This window comes from Anopheles marshallii, chromosome 2 (assembly GCF_943734725.1).
Source record: "Anopheles marshallii chromosome 2, idAnoMarsDA_429_01, whole genome shotgun sequence".
Lineage (NCBI taxonomy): Eukaryota > Metazoa > Arthropoda > Insecta > Diptera > Culicidae > Anopheles > Anopheles marshallii.
In genome coordinates, this window is record NC_071326.1 from 6607785 (window position 1) to 6622060 (window position 14276).

General features: G+C 45.3%; 2 protein-coding genes and 1 pseudogene across 2 annotated transcripts; all 3 read left to right on the plus strand.

Moving 5' to 3' along the window:
- Positions 1-138: 138 nt before the first annotated feature.
- On the plus strand, positions 139-598 carry LOC128709281 (uncharacterized; annotated as a pseudogene).
- Positions 599-2971: 2373 nt separating this feature from the next.
- LOC128709171 (uncharacterized) lies at positions 2972-4978 on the plus strand. Its single transcript, XM_053804156.1, has 3 exons — positions 2972-3013; positions 3117-3187; positions 3277-4978. Exons 1-3 carry the CDS (start codon positions 2972-2974, stop codon positions 4976-4978), a joined length of 1815 nt encoding a protein of 604 aa, XP_053660131.1.
- A 7473-nt stretch (positions 4979-12451) lies between these two features.
- LOC128709215 (uncharacterized) lies at positions 12452-13172 on the plus strand. Its single transcript, XM_053804198.1, has 3 exons — positions 12452-12472; positions 12843-12916; positions 13001-13172. Exons 1-3 carry the CDS (start codon positions 12452-12454, stop codon positions 13170-13172), a joined length of 267 nt encoding a protein of 88 aa, XP_053660173.1.
- Positions 13173-14276: the final 1104 nt, after the last annotated feature.

Below are 14276 nucleotides of genomic sequence, written 5' to 3' on the forward strand. Positions count from 1 at the left end.
CACCGATCGTTAGTATCCATCTCTTGGTGAAGAAAGTTTACCATTGTCCGAAATTCAATTCCTTCTTTTCCCTTGGAAATGTATCCTTCGATAAGTGTCTTAAATTTCTTCTGAGATTGTCCTCACATATGGGTATAAATGCTGGTACCCAAGCCAAGATGCAGTCAAAGCCATCCGATAAGTCGTCAAAACATCTGGACACCTCTTTCAAGTGCGCTCAACACCTGGTCTGTAAGTGTAGCAACATGAAACAGTTTTTGGTAGGTAGTTTAGTATAAGCTTGAAGCTTATTTAGCCAACTTCTTCACAAGCTCCTTCTTCTTCTATTTAGACCACTGTGCTACTTCTGCTGATCGTGCTATTCTGTGTGTTGGTCAGCGCTGAATCGGCAATCGCCGGAGATCGGTTGGTTTTCCACGTCCCGATAAACTACAAAAATGTCCACCTGACGAAGACCCGCGTGAAACCGATCCATCATCGAACGATCCAAAAGACGGACTATAAACTGTTGGGCTACAGCATAGACAAACACCCCCAGGGAGCGATGGAGCACATGTCTCCTATGGAGTACCTGGCAAAGATGCAAATTCTACGGTAAGGAAGCAACCACCCACTTTGCACTACCTAACTAACTAATACTATCACTTTCCTTTGCAGAGGGTGACTTTTGAGGAATACGTACATCTATCGGATCAGTAGTGTTGGGGAAGAAGATTTCCCTCTCAGCAGCATTTTAAGTGAAATTCCATGAATTCATCTTCATACACAAGTATTAATCCACACGCTACTACTGTTAGCTGATCCTATTATATCACTCTCTCTGTCGGGATGAGTAAAAAATTGTGTCCGCACACATACAAGAGAATTATGTCATTTCTCATTGTGTGCATACAAACATTTCGGGATTTGAACGCGGGTCTTACCGGTCCCGCCCAGCAGTCAAGGATCGCTGACTATCCCGCACGGCCACGAAACTAGTACATCAGAGTAGACGCTAATTTCTCCTTTTATTCTTGTTTCTAATGGTACGGTTTAACGACCCTTATTTGTTTTATGCCCTTTTAATATTATAAGTTTTTTAATGTCCTGTTGCGTATGTGTAAATCAATTATGTAAAATATAATGCATTAAGTGATAACATAGTTAACTATTTCTTTAAAAAAAACCCTTTATTCCATTTGCCTTTCTTTGTTCCATATTGAAACTGTTTCCTGCAGATTGTTAGATAAACGATACACAAAACACCATCTATCATGCTATCGGGACAACAGTTGTAAAACCACTGAGTTAAGGACGTTCACGGCCAAAGGTGACTGTACTGGAAGGTGTCAAAACACTCGAAACACAGGCCAGCGTACATATTTCCGGCTGAGCACCGGAAATTAAACAAAGTCCGGTGTGCGTGCCGCATACACGCATCAGCTCTAGAAAGCACCATAACCTGCCCAGGCTCATTCACCTTCCACGATCAATCGCACAGCCGTGCGTACGATGGCGTGCGTGTGCTCTTTGAAAATCGCTGCTAAACGATTATATTATTTTGTTTGCATTCGGTGTACTCCTTTCCTCCTCACCAATCGTTCGCTTTTGCACAATTATGCCAAACACTTTAGCAAAAGCCCTTCGCGCGCGTCCGATACATGGGTTTAAAGCTTTGGCGCTATCAAATCGATCGCTTGCACTATTGTCAACAGTGAGTGAGTGTACCCAGGGCGCAGCAGACATTCTGCAGACTTCCTACGTATCCTGCGAAGCGTGAAGCACGTACGGTTGTTTGCGGCACCGATGCGCTTCCCGTCTACTTATTTTCCTTCCACCGCACTTACGCACACTTGCTAGCGAACCCGAGTGGTCCGTGCGATGTCCGATTGGATGCACTTTTCTGCACGGATCTCGGTGCAACCCCCTCGTGCACACGGTTGCATTCGGTTTCGGCGTTACCTTTCGCTCTCGCTAATGCGGCCGGTAGTTTTCCGCACGACATTGAAACAACATGCAATGTAAAGAAACGATGAAGAAGCAACAATAAATGCCCAACTTAAACACAAAAAAACACACACACACACGAAATGAAAACGAGAGTTTCCGAGAAAACGAGCGAAAAAAAAGCGAAAGGAGTTTAGACTTTCTTGTCTTTGCACTTATCGTGCGTATCGATCAGGTGCCTATTGTTGGTTGGCTTAGGCTCGGTATAGAGTTCGCAATATTGAAGAAATTTATATTCTACAAAATTAATTAAATTTAATATAAACCACGTGTTAATGTTGTAATAATAAACATTACTGAACTATTCCACCGAAATGATTCCCATCTTAAATCATTCCTTACATTCTTAATTCCGTTTAGCAGCTGATATTTTTAGTACATATTTAGTACTCACAACACGGATACTTAGTACTCATCGTTCCATCTAGCTCCAATCCAATGTTAGGCAAATGAACATCAATCAATTGCCGGTAATTTGTTTCCCTTTTACTTGCACCCTCGTTTGGCGGACACTTCACACGCCAACACCCGACCGTTTGAGTAGCTCGCGCCGTAAATAGTTACCCCGGTTGGGAAGGGAAAACCATTTCCCTTCATCGTGCTGTTTCCTTCCGTTTTGTGCCGTATCCGCACCAAGTACCTGCCCGTGCAGCAGGTGTGAATTCTTCCTAAGTGTAGTGTAGCGCAAACGTCACACCCAGGCCATTAAACCGAAGACGGGTGGGGGAGAGACCTCCCCGTGCCTTATGGGAGGTGGATAGGGATCGCTGTTTGGCAGAGGATCGAAACTAGCCGACAATTAGCTAAGTTATAAAAACACTACCCGTTCGGTGGTTCCGAAGCAATCGCGTCCAGTCCGGTGAGCAAGCGCGTTCGGGTGCACGTATTGGGTATTGCTGCGGACCGTACCGAGCAGGAGGTATTATCGGTAGCCGTGCCGTGAACGTGTCTGTTGGTTGGTGGTTTGCGAAAAAGTGTGTCCAAAATGTTGGTACCTAGCCGGAGGCGGGGCAGCTCCCGGAGAACTGTAAGTGTTCTTTCTTCTGGCAATCCGCTTTTGGGGGTTGTCGGGGGTTGTAGTGATGTGTGATCGCTGAAGATTAATTTGGTTTCTCTTACTGTGATTGTAGTGCAGCATTCATGTTTTGTTGCTGATGGTTCTTCTGCTGACAGGCGTGCTCGCTAGCGGAAGTCGTGTAAGGTAAGCGTATCCGAGGACTTGTCTCAATCCCCGAAAAAGCGCATTAACATCAATTTGGTTGTCTTGTTTGTGTTCCATATTTCCATAAGATCCAGAAAGCATAGAACATCTCGCGGCACTACCGCAACTGGACGTTGGCAATCGCGAGCGTCCAGCGATGGCACATCCAACACTATCCAGGATCTCGCCGCCAAGCCTGCACCCTTCTCCAAACCGGCCCATTCCGGCACGCCCGGTGGGCCCAAGAAACGCTCCTACTACGTACCGACCGTCACCAATCTGGAGAACAATCTGCACCACTTCATCAACAACCTCAAGACGGGCATCGGTTCATCGAAGCTGGCTCATGCGGTGAACGGTGTAACGGGCGCCATTCAGCAGGCCGTCTCCATGCCCGGCCACGGGCCAATCAACCTGCTCGGTAGTCACCGACCGGTGGCCGGCATACACAATGCCGCCGGTTACTACTCCAACGCTAACGAGCTGCGGTACGGTCAACCGTTCACCAAGCAATCGGGAAGCCACTTCAAAACGGCCCCGGTCACTTACAGCAAGAAACCCGCCCAGGGTGCGAAACGTGGGCGACACTCGTCGACGGCGTCACCGCCCGGGAAGTACGACTCGCTGATGTCTGATCTGGGCATCTCGGGCTACAAACACTTCGAGAATGCCGTCATCCGGGATTTGGAGCGGCGCGAAGAGCTCAAGGTGGAAGCCACCATCCACACGCTGTTCCCGGATGCGGCCGATGACGATTGGCGGCCGATCGCTTCTATCAAGAAAACACCGCTCTCGGCCGGTGTGTTGCGCGGTACTGCGCCGGAACTTTCCGAGTCCAAGATCGTTCCTTCCCTAGCGGTTGTTCCGGCCGAGAAGCGCCCACTAGAGCAGCCGGTGCGTACCACGAAACCGAAACCAACCGGTACGGGCGTAAGCTCGGCTGGCCGGTACGGTTTGACCAGTAGTACCTCCGTCAGTCCAAAGTCTACAGCAGCGCCACAACAGAAGCATCGCTCCAAGCCCGCTTCAGTGGGCAAGGAAAAACGGACGAAGGAACGTGTGAAATGTTGGAACTGTGTCACGTCCACGTCTACCACGGTTGCCGCACGTCAACCATCGTCCGTGACGTATCCGACCACACCGAAACTTCCCGCAGCTAGCACTCAGTCACAACGGTTCGGTCCGACGTACGATGCGACAATGTTCTACGGCAACAATGGTAAGGCACCGGCAGCCGTAGCACAGTCGTACAGCAATGTGGAGATCCAGTACAATCGCACGCACGCACCACCGTTTGCCGTTAGCCCTTGGCCGCAGATTGCTACCGGTGGACCGGAAGAGGTTAGCACCCAGCCCGCCCCACCCGTTACCACCTTTACCGCACTGTCCGACCCAACCGCCAGCGTTGGTGGTAGCAGCCTGGCAAGCTTCTACGGTGCCGGTGGGCTGAAGAAGAGCTACACGAAGGCTCCCAAACCGTACGTGCCGGCAACGGCCTATCTGGGACAGGGCGATGCCACGGTTACTTCGACCACCACTCACAAACCGACTGGCGGATCGCAAGGGACGAAGGGTACGACCAAGAAACGAACAAACCACCATCGGCCGGAAGGCCCGTCCGCGACCAGCCACCGCCGTGCGGTAGAGACCTTCGGCGACAGTGTCGTTGCCGGATCGAGCAAGAAGGAACTGCGGGCGAAGAAAAAGTTCGACCCGAAGTACAGCCGCAACCGGGGCTCGATAAAGTTTAAGGATGCGCTCGAGAAAAACCCCGACCAGATCTACCGGTAGAGCGCACAGGGGGGGTCGAAGAAGCAAGCGAGGCAGGGAACCGTAACAGTAATTTGTTTTTTGTCCGTAGCGCTTAGTAATACGCAGATTTGCAGGTGCGGATACGAGCGGGCGATATTAGTCGCCCGCGGCTAGCTAGCGGAGCTACTGATATGCCGCGTGCCTTACGCGGCGATGGCTTTAGATATTATTTAATTCCATGCACAGCTTCCTGTGCACGGCGAATCGCTTATTTATACACGGTAAATTAAATTAAGGCTGTAAACCAAAGTACGATTGACAAGCAGATCACAATGTTTGTGATGGAGACTTTCCGTTTTCGAGGATGTTGCATCGTCAGGGAACTTGATACTTTAATTTGCGTCCAATCATTTCACACCTTCGTCATAGCTCTAGATGCTTAAATAATAAATAAAATGTTAACTATTATCGTCTTTCGTCTGCTGGTGGTTACTTCAATTTTAAATGTCCACAATTTGAGTAGCTGCTGCTGGTTACTTTTTTCTAGAAATTATTTCCGGCTTCAACTGACTTCAACCTGATCAGGAGTTCTTTCCTATTTAAGGACTTTATGTGATTTATTTACTTCTCACAATGGAATATTTGGGGCGGCTCGGTGGCATGATGGTAGTGACGCCCTTCTTCACACAAACGGACCGGACCAAAATCCCATCCGGACCCATCCCCCATATTGGCTATCCGGCTTCGTGGTAAAATTAAGTCTAGTAAACCAGAACGGACAGGTATATGATCTAGTAGGTCAGTTACGCCAAGAAGAGAATGGAATAAGGAGTAAGGATTTTTCTTCCACACCTCAGGACCAGTACAAAATCCCATCTGGAGCAATTATTCGAACGCAGGACTGACTATCCAGCGATGGGTAAACAAAGTCAAAGAAAGCCTGAAATGGCAGGGATGGCTAAGGGAACTTTGAGAGTGTTATTAATGGCACCGTTGATAGACATCCTCGTTACCTACGTTAGGATTTCAGGAGCCACTCTTTATTCCCTCTATGCAAACATGGACGATCTTTTCCCTAAACACCATTCTTGAAGAAAAGTACCACCGGGATTCAGTCACGTATTGATGGTGATTATTGGCACTAAGTATTCTTCAATATTCTTCGCTAGTAACCTATTCCTATTTTCTATTTAGTAACTAGCTGCCCAATATGCGATGTTAATGTAGGTGTTCAGGATGACTTCTGATTAAAGTTTAGCTGTTAGACGACTCACCTGTCGTCTGATGAGGCAAAACGTTAACAATTTTTTTCTGTATCTGAGAGTATTTCATGTAGATAGAGACGAATTAAAAGGTAAAGTGTTTGAAAGTCGAACAAATAACTGGGAGTAAAGAAAGTAAAGTAAAGGAATGGATGTGCACTTATAGAATCGTTGAAGAAAGGACCGAACATTGTTTTATTTTGCTTAAATAGTAGAACATCTTTAGCATATGTTGGCTTAGCTCTTGCGGTTATATAAGTAATAATATACCTAAAGTCAAAGGATTTTTAACACTAGAACTATCAAGCGTTTTAAGCGTTTTTCGTCGATGGTCACTTTATTAACAATTCCCATGTCCTGGTTTATTTTTCAATACGTTTTTTGAGTTTATACTACAGAAAAGATATGTAAAAGTCATGCAACAGCTATGGTAGAATGGTCCAAAATATAATGTAAATACAATGAAGCGTTCCAGTCAAAATGACTGGTCCGGTAGTTCTAGTGTTAATCGACCATGAACGCAACATTCTATAGGATATCGTTTCTTAATCGATTTTACGCTTTATTCGTTTAAGACCAGTCCTACTAATTAAGTTGAGATGGAAATCTCTGATTGTATCCTCGCAAGATCCTCGCAGAATTTTGATACCGACACAACGGTTATCTGCTTTTCTGAAAGGTACCCCCTGCGTGTCTGACTACATCCAACAATGAGTCTTGTATTTTTAGCCATTTCGGTTCGTACTCGAAACACACACAACCGCAAACCACTTGGTTTGTTGTTAATTAATTTTCCGCCAGCACAACGTTAACCATACTAATTAAACCATTTGCAGTGCGTTTAGTGTCATTGATCTTTGTCGTGCTTAACCACACACACACACACTCGTCGCATCACGTACACTTTCTGTTGTCCTTCTGTTCCTTCTGTTACATCACCGACAAGCCATTTCTCGCAACAACTCGCTACCGCTAGGAGAAGCAAATGAACGGCAGGGAAAGATACGCATCACACCGGCGACCCACTTAATGGTGCCGACTTGTCGCAACGGTTATGATCATTTCGCTGGCGTGAGCATGTCAGTAATGTGTGTAGTTTTGTTTTCATTGCTATTTGCTTCTCAACCGTCTACTAAATATACCGGTCGCTTGGCCGGATTGTTTAACCGGAATAGATTCGCCCGAACACTTCACCTATCCCATTCGTACACCTTCAAACATGTTTTTCTGTGCAAGTAAAATGTTGAACCAGTCTTTCCCGCAAGCTTCCATTGGTGGAAACGGTGCGGGAAAAAAAACTAGAGTAGATTTGGCATGGTCCCAATCAGTTCGTGGGGAAATGCACAACCTTCACCTTTTTGCGGAAGCACACAATGAATGTTACATGAACTTTAAATCCCATCGTAATGGGCTCATAAAAAAACATTTAGAGTGACATAAGTTAAGGCCCCATCATTATCAATTTTTCACCATAAATAGCAACGGTTTTTTTACGCATTTTACATCAGCTCTTTGAACCACGAAAAGCTTCCCGCTAAAGACGACACGTAAACATCAATCAACAAATAATGCCTAAATAACCACCTTGGCAGCAGTGCTTCTTAAACGAAAAGTACAACAAAGAAATCAATCATTTCCTCCAATATTTTCAAGCACAATGCGTGCGTACGAAAGAAAATCGTTCAAAAATTATATACAATTGACAATCCGAACTTCCACGACTTGCACGCTTTGACGCTTGTTCGGGCACGTACAGCATGTTTTTCTTTCCATCTGTCTCTAATCATGCCTTTATCGCGATTTACGCAACCATTTCCCCGCATCGAACGGGAGCTTTTCTTCGTACTGCCGAATGCCAAACCGGCCTCATCAGCTGGCGCCAATGCAGTCGGATGGATTTTGCTTTTCTGTATTTGCAATGGCGTGCAACCGTAGTGTGCAACCTCACCGGTGCATGCTCCACAGCATGCTGAAGTGGGGGGTCATGGTGGCGTTTGATAGTGAAAGTGTATTCATGTATTACGCCGGACCGCGCATAAGCAGCGGCGCACATTCAGTGCGTGATTTGCGCGCGGAAAATCGAACAAGACGAACCCATCCCTACGGCGTGCTTGGCGAAAATGTGCTCTGATGGAATTAAACATCCAAACGGAAAGACATTGACCGGGAAAAAGAACGATGCAACCGTTATTTAAATTAAATTTGCATATGAACAGATCATTAGTGTTAAATAGAGTTTTTTATGCGAATAATAGTGTCCGAAAATAAATATAATATCACACTTTTCGCTTCCTACCACGATCCTGCACCAACAACGCTGTCTGTCGGTTGAAAATGTAAAGAAGAACAATAAAATAGTTTATCATTATGCAAGCGCAATCAGTCTCTGCACCGAAAACAGAAGTGCATGCATCGCTTTTCCTTTCGCTTTTCGATGCCTTTTACCAACCCCCGCCCACCACCCTGCTACCCCGGTCCCGCCGTCAGAGGCTTTGATCGCCGCATGCTGCACGATGGTGCGGATCCGTACATTGCGGAAACGGAAATTAATCACACCGGAATCTTGCACCGGCCCATTATTTCCCATTTTCAGCACTGGTGAGCGAGACAGCGCACAGCACCGCACCCAGCGAGTGAGGGGAATAGAAACAACCCGATGATAACGAACCGGATTTTTCTTGGGACGCGCGTGAAAACGGTGTCTGCCGATCGTACCCCGCCGTTGCAATGGGTGTGCAACGGTTGGTAAAAAAAAGTTGCAATTCGTAACCCAGTTAACGGCTGCAAACAGGTTGCAGGAGAGTGAAATGATGGGTATGAATCTAATTAAGATATTAGCAGAAAAATAAATGTAAAAAATAGAATTGGTTTTAGCAAAATTTCTTTTCACGTTAACGTAGAAACGTTTGATTTGCCAAGGCAATTTGATGTTGTTTTTAGTTAAATTGTCATTAAAACTATCAAAAATGTGCATAACATGAATTTATGCGTTAATTCTTGTGTGCAAATATCAACTAATGTGTGTTATATGATTTGGCGATCAAAAGACTTCAACAGTCACACAAGCGACGAACCCGCGAAACGCTCGCAGCAAACAGCCACAATAGTAACAAAAACCATGCCAAAAAGAAACGGGGGCTTAAGCAGCCCTCATTAACAGCAATAGCACATACAAATTCGCCACGATTCGTCGACTATCAAATTGAAGTGTTTGGCTTAGATCCATCGCCGATTTGCTTTGCTGGCAGTGCGCATTGTTATGGCGCTGAAACGCCCTGAAAAATCGATAATATTATCGCATTTTAAGCATCTCTCAACGAGCCAGACACACTGTTTACCCCAAGAAAAGGGCCCAACCACGGGTGCGTAATGATGTGCGAAGATACACATCAAATCACACAGCATCGGTTACGAAATCGGACGGATAGGCCCGCAGTTTGCGATCGCTCCGCTTTCCCATGGTTCCGCTCGTGGGGTTTTTGGTGTGCGGTATGCAAAGCAATGTGCCGTGAAACAACGACCCAAAACAGAAGACAATTAAAACAGCAGAATTCACCGACATTCAGCGCTCCTTGTGCTGGATGCAGGCGGGGACGAACTAGACGGACGACCCAAGCGGCCAAGCGAAATGGCGATCGTAATTTCGTTACGTTTCCACCTGCGGTTACGACGCGCTTTTCACACCCAAACAGTGACTGAACCGGGCCGCTGAATTTTGCTATTCATCAGCGTGTGATAAAATATTTATTCGTAACCGGAAGGGATATGAGCGCGAGCGCGCGCGAGCTTTTACGAACCACCATCGAGGCTCATCGGCGAGGATTATGTGTCGACTGAAGGAGAAAATTCAATCATCACAGTTTATTGATTAAGCGTCTTTCCCAGAGTGAAAAAAAATCATGTAATTAGGCAACAGGGAAAATGGCTTAAAACATCCACACACTAATACTATCGCAGCTTTCCAGCATGTTCCATGGTGCCACCGGGTGTCACCGGACCCTGTCATCGAGCAGGTTTGGCACGCCAACTCCTTTTTTGACAACTTGCCCAATCTCGGGCAGTGGGAACGAGTTTTTATGGAACACCGGTGCTGCAACTGGAACAAGCAGGTCGGGAAAAACAGGCTAACAGATTATGTATTTAACATGACACATGGTGCACATTCGAACGAGACAACCGGGAACAAATGTGCCCCCTGGATAAGTACGCGAATTTTTGCGCCAAGTTTAGTGGCAAGAAAATAAGCAGGGTTTTATGTAAATCTATTCTATGTTTGTTAAATTTGCCACTGCGATCACTAGGTCACAAAACTGTAAACCTTATACCAAGATTCAACAAAATGGGAAAATATTTTCCATTTGACCATTTCGATTTAATTTGAAGCATGCTTCAATTTCATTTAAATTTCTTGAATTCAGTTATACTCCATTCTATTTACTGATATTGAAAAAAAATGAAAATTCTTTCTAATAAGATGTAAATATAATATGCAAACAAGGAATGTAAAAAGAAACAAGGTACACAGAAAGGGACTTTTCCATAAAGTAGTAAAAAGCTAGAAAATGAAAGTAGTAAATAAAAATTAGAAAGACATATCATAAAATTTTACATAATCAATGCTATGACAATTTGGAACTTGTAAAAATTATTCAACAATTCAATAACCAATCACGCAAAACGATTCATGTACTAATAGAAGGGTGTGAGTGCGATGAGTGACCGCTAAAATTCACCTAGTATTTATCAAGTTGATAGACATCTGCCTGACGTTTGACAGCTGTCAGAAGCCTTTTAGGGCTATCGGGGGAAGAAAAGAAGAGTTCCTACTAACCATTCACCACAATAGAAGCGAAATGTTCTCCCGTTTGTTTTACAGTTACTTATTCCACTTATTTCGATTGTTTATGCAAATTCTGCTTTGACGTCCCGGTTCAAATGTGTATTGATTGAAGGGTACTTCGTAGCATCGCCGCGACAGGGTATCGGTTTCTGTTACGTGTCGGACAGACTCGAACAGCACCTCAACGATGTCGGTTAATCGTCACTTTTCGCACATACCAGCGTCATGGCAAAGCAGCTGTAATGAAGGAGATAATATTCCCCGAATATGTTTCATGCTGTCCATCATTACGCCGCGTGGCCCACTGATCGCCGCCCGGAGGTCGTATCGTACAGGTCAGCAACGTTTTTTATTTTGCGATCCTCTGCTGCCGTTACTCTTTTGCTTTGTTGTTCATTTTCTTTTCTCGATCCTTCCCGCGGCCGAACTTTCCTTCTATCTCACCCCACCCCGGTGGACCGTTGGCGCTCGTTATGAACACAACATTTGGGGGAGGACACTCGAACCGGAAGGGAGGGCAAAATCAACATTATGCTTGGCGCAGCCCGTTTGATGGGTGTACTATGAATTTCGGTGTACTCGCGCCAGCCTTTACCGGGCACACATACGGCTGCACGCGTGTTTGCGCCTATGCTTCTAACGAGCAGCGACGCGAGTGAATACGAAAAATGAAAACGAAATCCCGTAGAAGGAGATACCACGAACCAGGGCGACAGTAAAAGGGGGAGATAATGCTGGACTTTTGTTTATCTTTTGCCGCATGCCGCTGTACCGCATCGTACCCCACCACCGATCACCGCTGGTGGAAGCCAAACTTCCGCAGGAGGGAGATAGAGGGGGTGAGCTACGGCTCCATCAAGCACACACACACACAGCCAAACACCAATCATGCCCCATCTCGAGTGGCCAGTTCCAACGTCATGCCATTTCAAACCACCGGTTGGCGGGTTTTCATCCATCCGAAACCGTGGACAACTTCAACCAGCCGCCAGGCAGACACTCGATGAACCGTGGCTGGAGTTGCCACCACCCGTGGGTCTACCGACCTCCCCCGACCCCGAGGGCTGGGCACCGGTGGGTAATGGGGTGGGCACCAAACGGCATCGCAGCATTTCTCGCATAGATATTTAAAGATCGGTCGGTTTCAAAAACTGACCATAACTACCGCGATCAGCTGCGAGCACAGCGAGACACCGCGTCGGGACGGCCGGAACAAACCGAAACCGATTCGCTGCAGTAAAGGTTGTTAAGATTCGATCGGTGTGTGCGCACGCATTGCTTGCGGTTCCTTACAGTGCGATACGATCAGCGTCAGCAGTGTTGGTGTCGTTTGGTGTGGTGTTGTAGCGTGAAAATCAGCCAACTTCATTTGCAATAGTGCGCAAACCGTGCTAGTACCAGTGATACAGCATGAAAATGGCACCGAAGATTGTAAGTAATGGGCATCCAGAACGGTTCTCCTATGCAGTCCTTTAAGCCAAGTGTCATATGAATCGTATTCGACTGTGAAGAAAGAGACTTTAATGGTGAAAAACGAACATTTTTAAATGAAAAGTAGTGAACATGAAGAAATAATCTACAATGTGCAATAGCACCAGAATGTAGAGTGGTCGTTTGTGAACTTTACGTTGGTCTAGGAGCTTCTGTGGCCAACAACACCCTGTGCGAATAACAACTTGCACCTTTAATCCTTGTGCCAATGCATAAGAACTTTAAAATATTTAATTCGTAATATTAAGTGTATCATCGGGGGTGAACAATAACGCCCACTAATGTACACTACTGTTCTTCCTTTGGACAGGTATTTGCCGCCATTCTGATCATTACCATGCTTGTGTGTGCCTTCGATGCACTACCTGTTCCAGATCATGCCAAGTGAGTATGCTGGAGTACAACTTCTCCTGAATCTCAACACCAGTGTGACAATCGAACTCGCCCCACATCTGTATCATCCCACAGAATTCGTATCCACGTGCCGATTAAGCATCACACCCATCTGCACACGAAAACCGTGGTGAAAACGGTACATGTCGGCATTCCGGTCAAGAACGTTAAACCGCACGACGACGAGCATGGTTGGGAGTACGGTAAGAAGAAGAAGGGCGCCTCCAGCTATCTGTCCTACATTTGAGCAGCGGGCAGGATCACACACATCGAATGTGTGTACTGTGCGTATTTAGGCGTTTGGAACCAAAAAATAGAATTATCAATAAATTATAGGTACTAATATGTGACATCAAGGTGGAGATATTATCAAGCGAGTAATGAAAGAAAATGGTTTATAACGCGTTGCGGGGAAAAGAATTTGAGAAAGTTTTAATGTGTTGTTTCACGCTTCAATGCGTCAGAATTGTCTTCTGAACTGATCTCAACTGAAAAGATTGTTTGCTTCTGCTTTTGCTAATGTCCCACAAATTGCAATTAATTACATCACTAATTCATCAAAGCTTTTTGCAGAAAGACAATTCAAATTCGCAACTTGAAAAGGGATTATAAACAAATCAGATGACAGTCATGGTAAATATATATGATATGATCATGATCATGTTGTCCACAAAAAATACTGAAGATCAGGAGGATCTCAACGGTTTTTAATATACAAGGGGAATGCTTTATGCTAAGAAGACGAAAAAGAAGAAGAAAAATAAATATGAAAAGGAGGAAAAAGAATTAGTTGAAGAGAGGTGGAATTTAATGCTAAAGGATGTAATCAGCGCCTATTCGTTCCTGTTTTTCATTGTTATCATGATGTAGCATAAAAGTACCACTCTCGCATTAACACCATCACTATATGCGCAATCCGTGCCTCTTCGTGATCTTGTAAACAACTTTAGAATCTTACAAAGACGGTTCCGATTTGCACCAACTTTGAACCGAGTACATGGCACGATAAACCTTAATATCTGAAACTAAAATTGTTCAAGAATATGCCCCATTGTCCTCCATCTCAACATGTTCCTTTGGATGCTGGTTTGTGGTACGAGGACAGGATTAGTTTAGGATGGTATCGAAGGTTGTTCTTACTTCATACGGTAGTAATTTCATAATCATATGCATCTAGGTAGTACCACCCGGTGTTTCATACATCATAACGAATCCCAAATCCCATCCAATTAGGATCCAAGAACGGAAAACACAAACATATTTTTGTACACACATTTCTAGAATTGGCGATTTTACATCGCTGCTAGTCTTTTCGGTCTCGGATTGTACATTTTTCATCACGCATTAGAAA

Bases quoted from the DNA above. Each gene is read 5' to 3' on its own strand.
- LOC128709215 (XM_053804198.1), top strand. From the start codon at position 12,452: ATGAAAATGGCACCGAAGATT. The intron at 12,473-12,842 runs GTAAGTAATGGG...TCCTTTGGACAG, and splicing joins TGAAAATGGCACCGAAGATT to GTATTTGCCGCCATTCTGAT. The intron at 12,917-13,000 runs GTGAGTATGCTG...ATCATCCCACAG, and splicing joins CCTGTTCCAGATCATGCCAA to AATTCGTATCCACGTGCCGA.
- LOC128709171 (XM_053804156.1), top strand. From the start codon at position 2,972: ATGTTGGTACCTAGCCGGAGGCGGGGCAGCTCCCGGAGAACT. The intron at 3,014-3,116 runs GTAAGTGTTCTT...CTGTGATTGTAG, and splicing joins GGGGCAGCTCCCGGAGAACT to TGCAGCATTCATGTTTTGTT. The intron at 3,188-3,276 runs GTAAGCGTATCC...TATTTCCATAAG, and splicing joins GCTAGCGGAAGTCGTGTAAG to ATCCAGAAAGCATAGAACAT.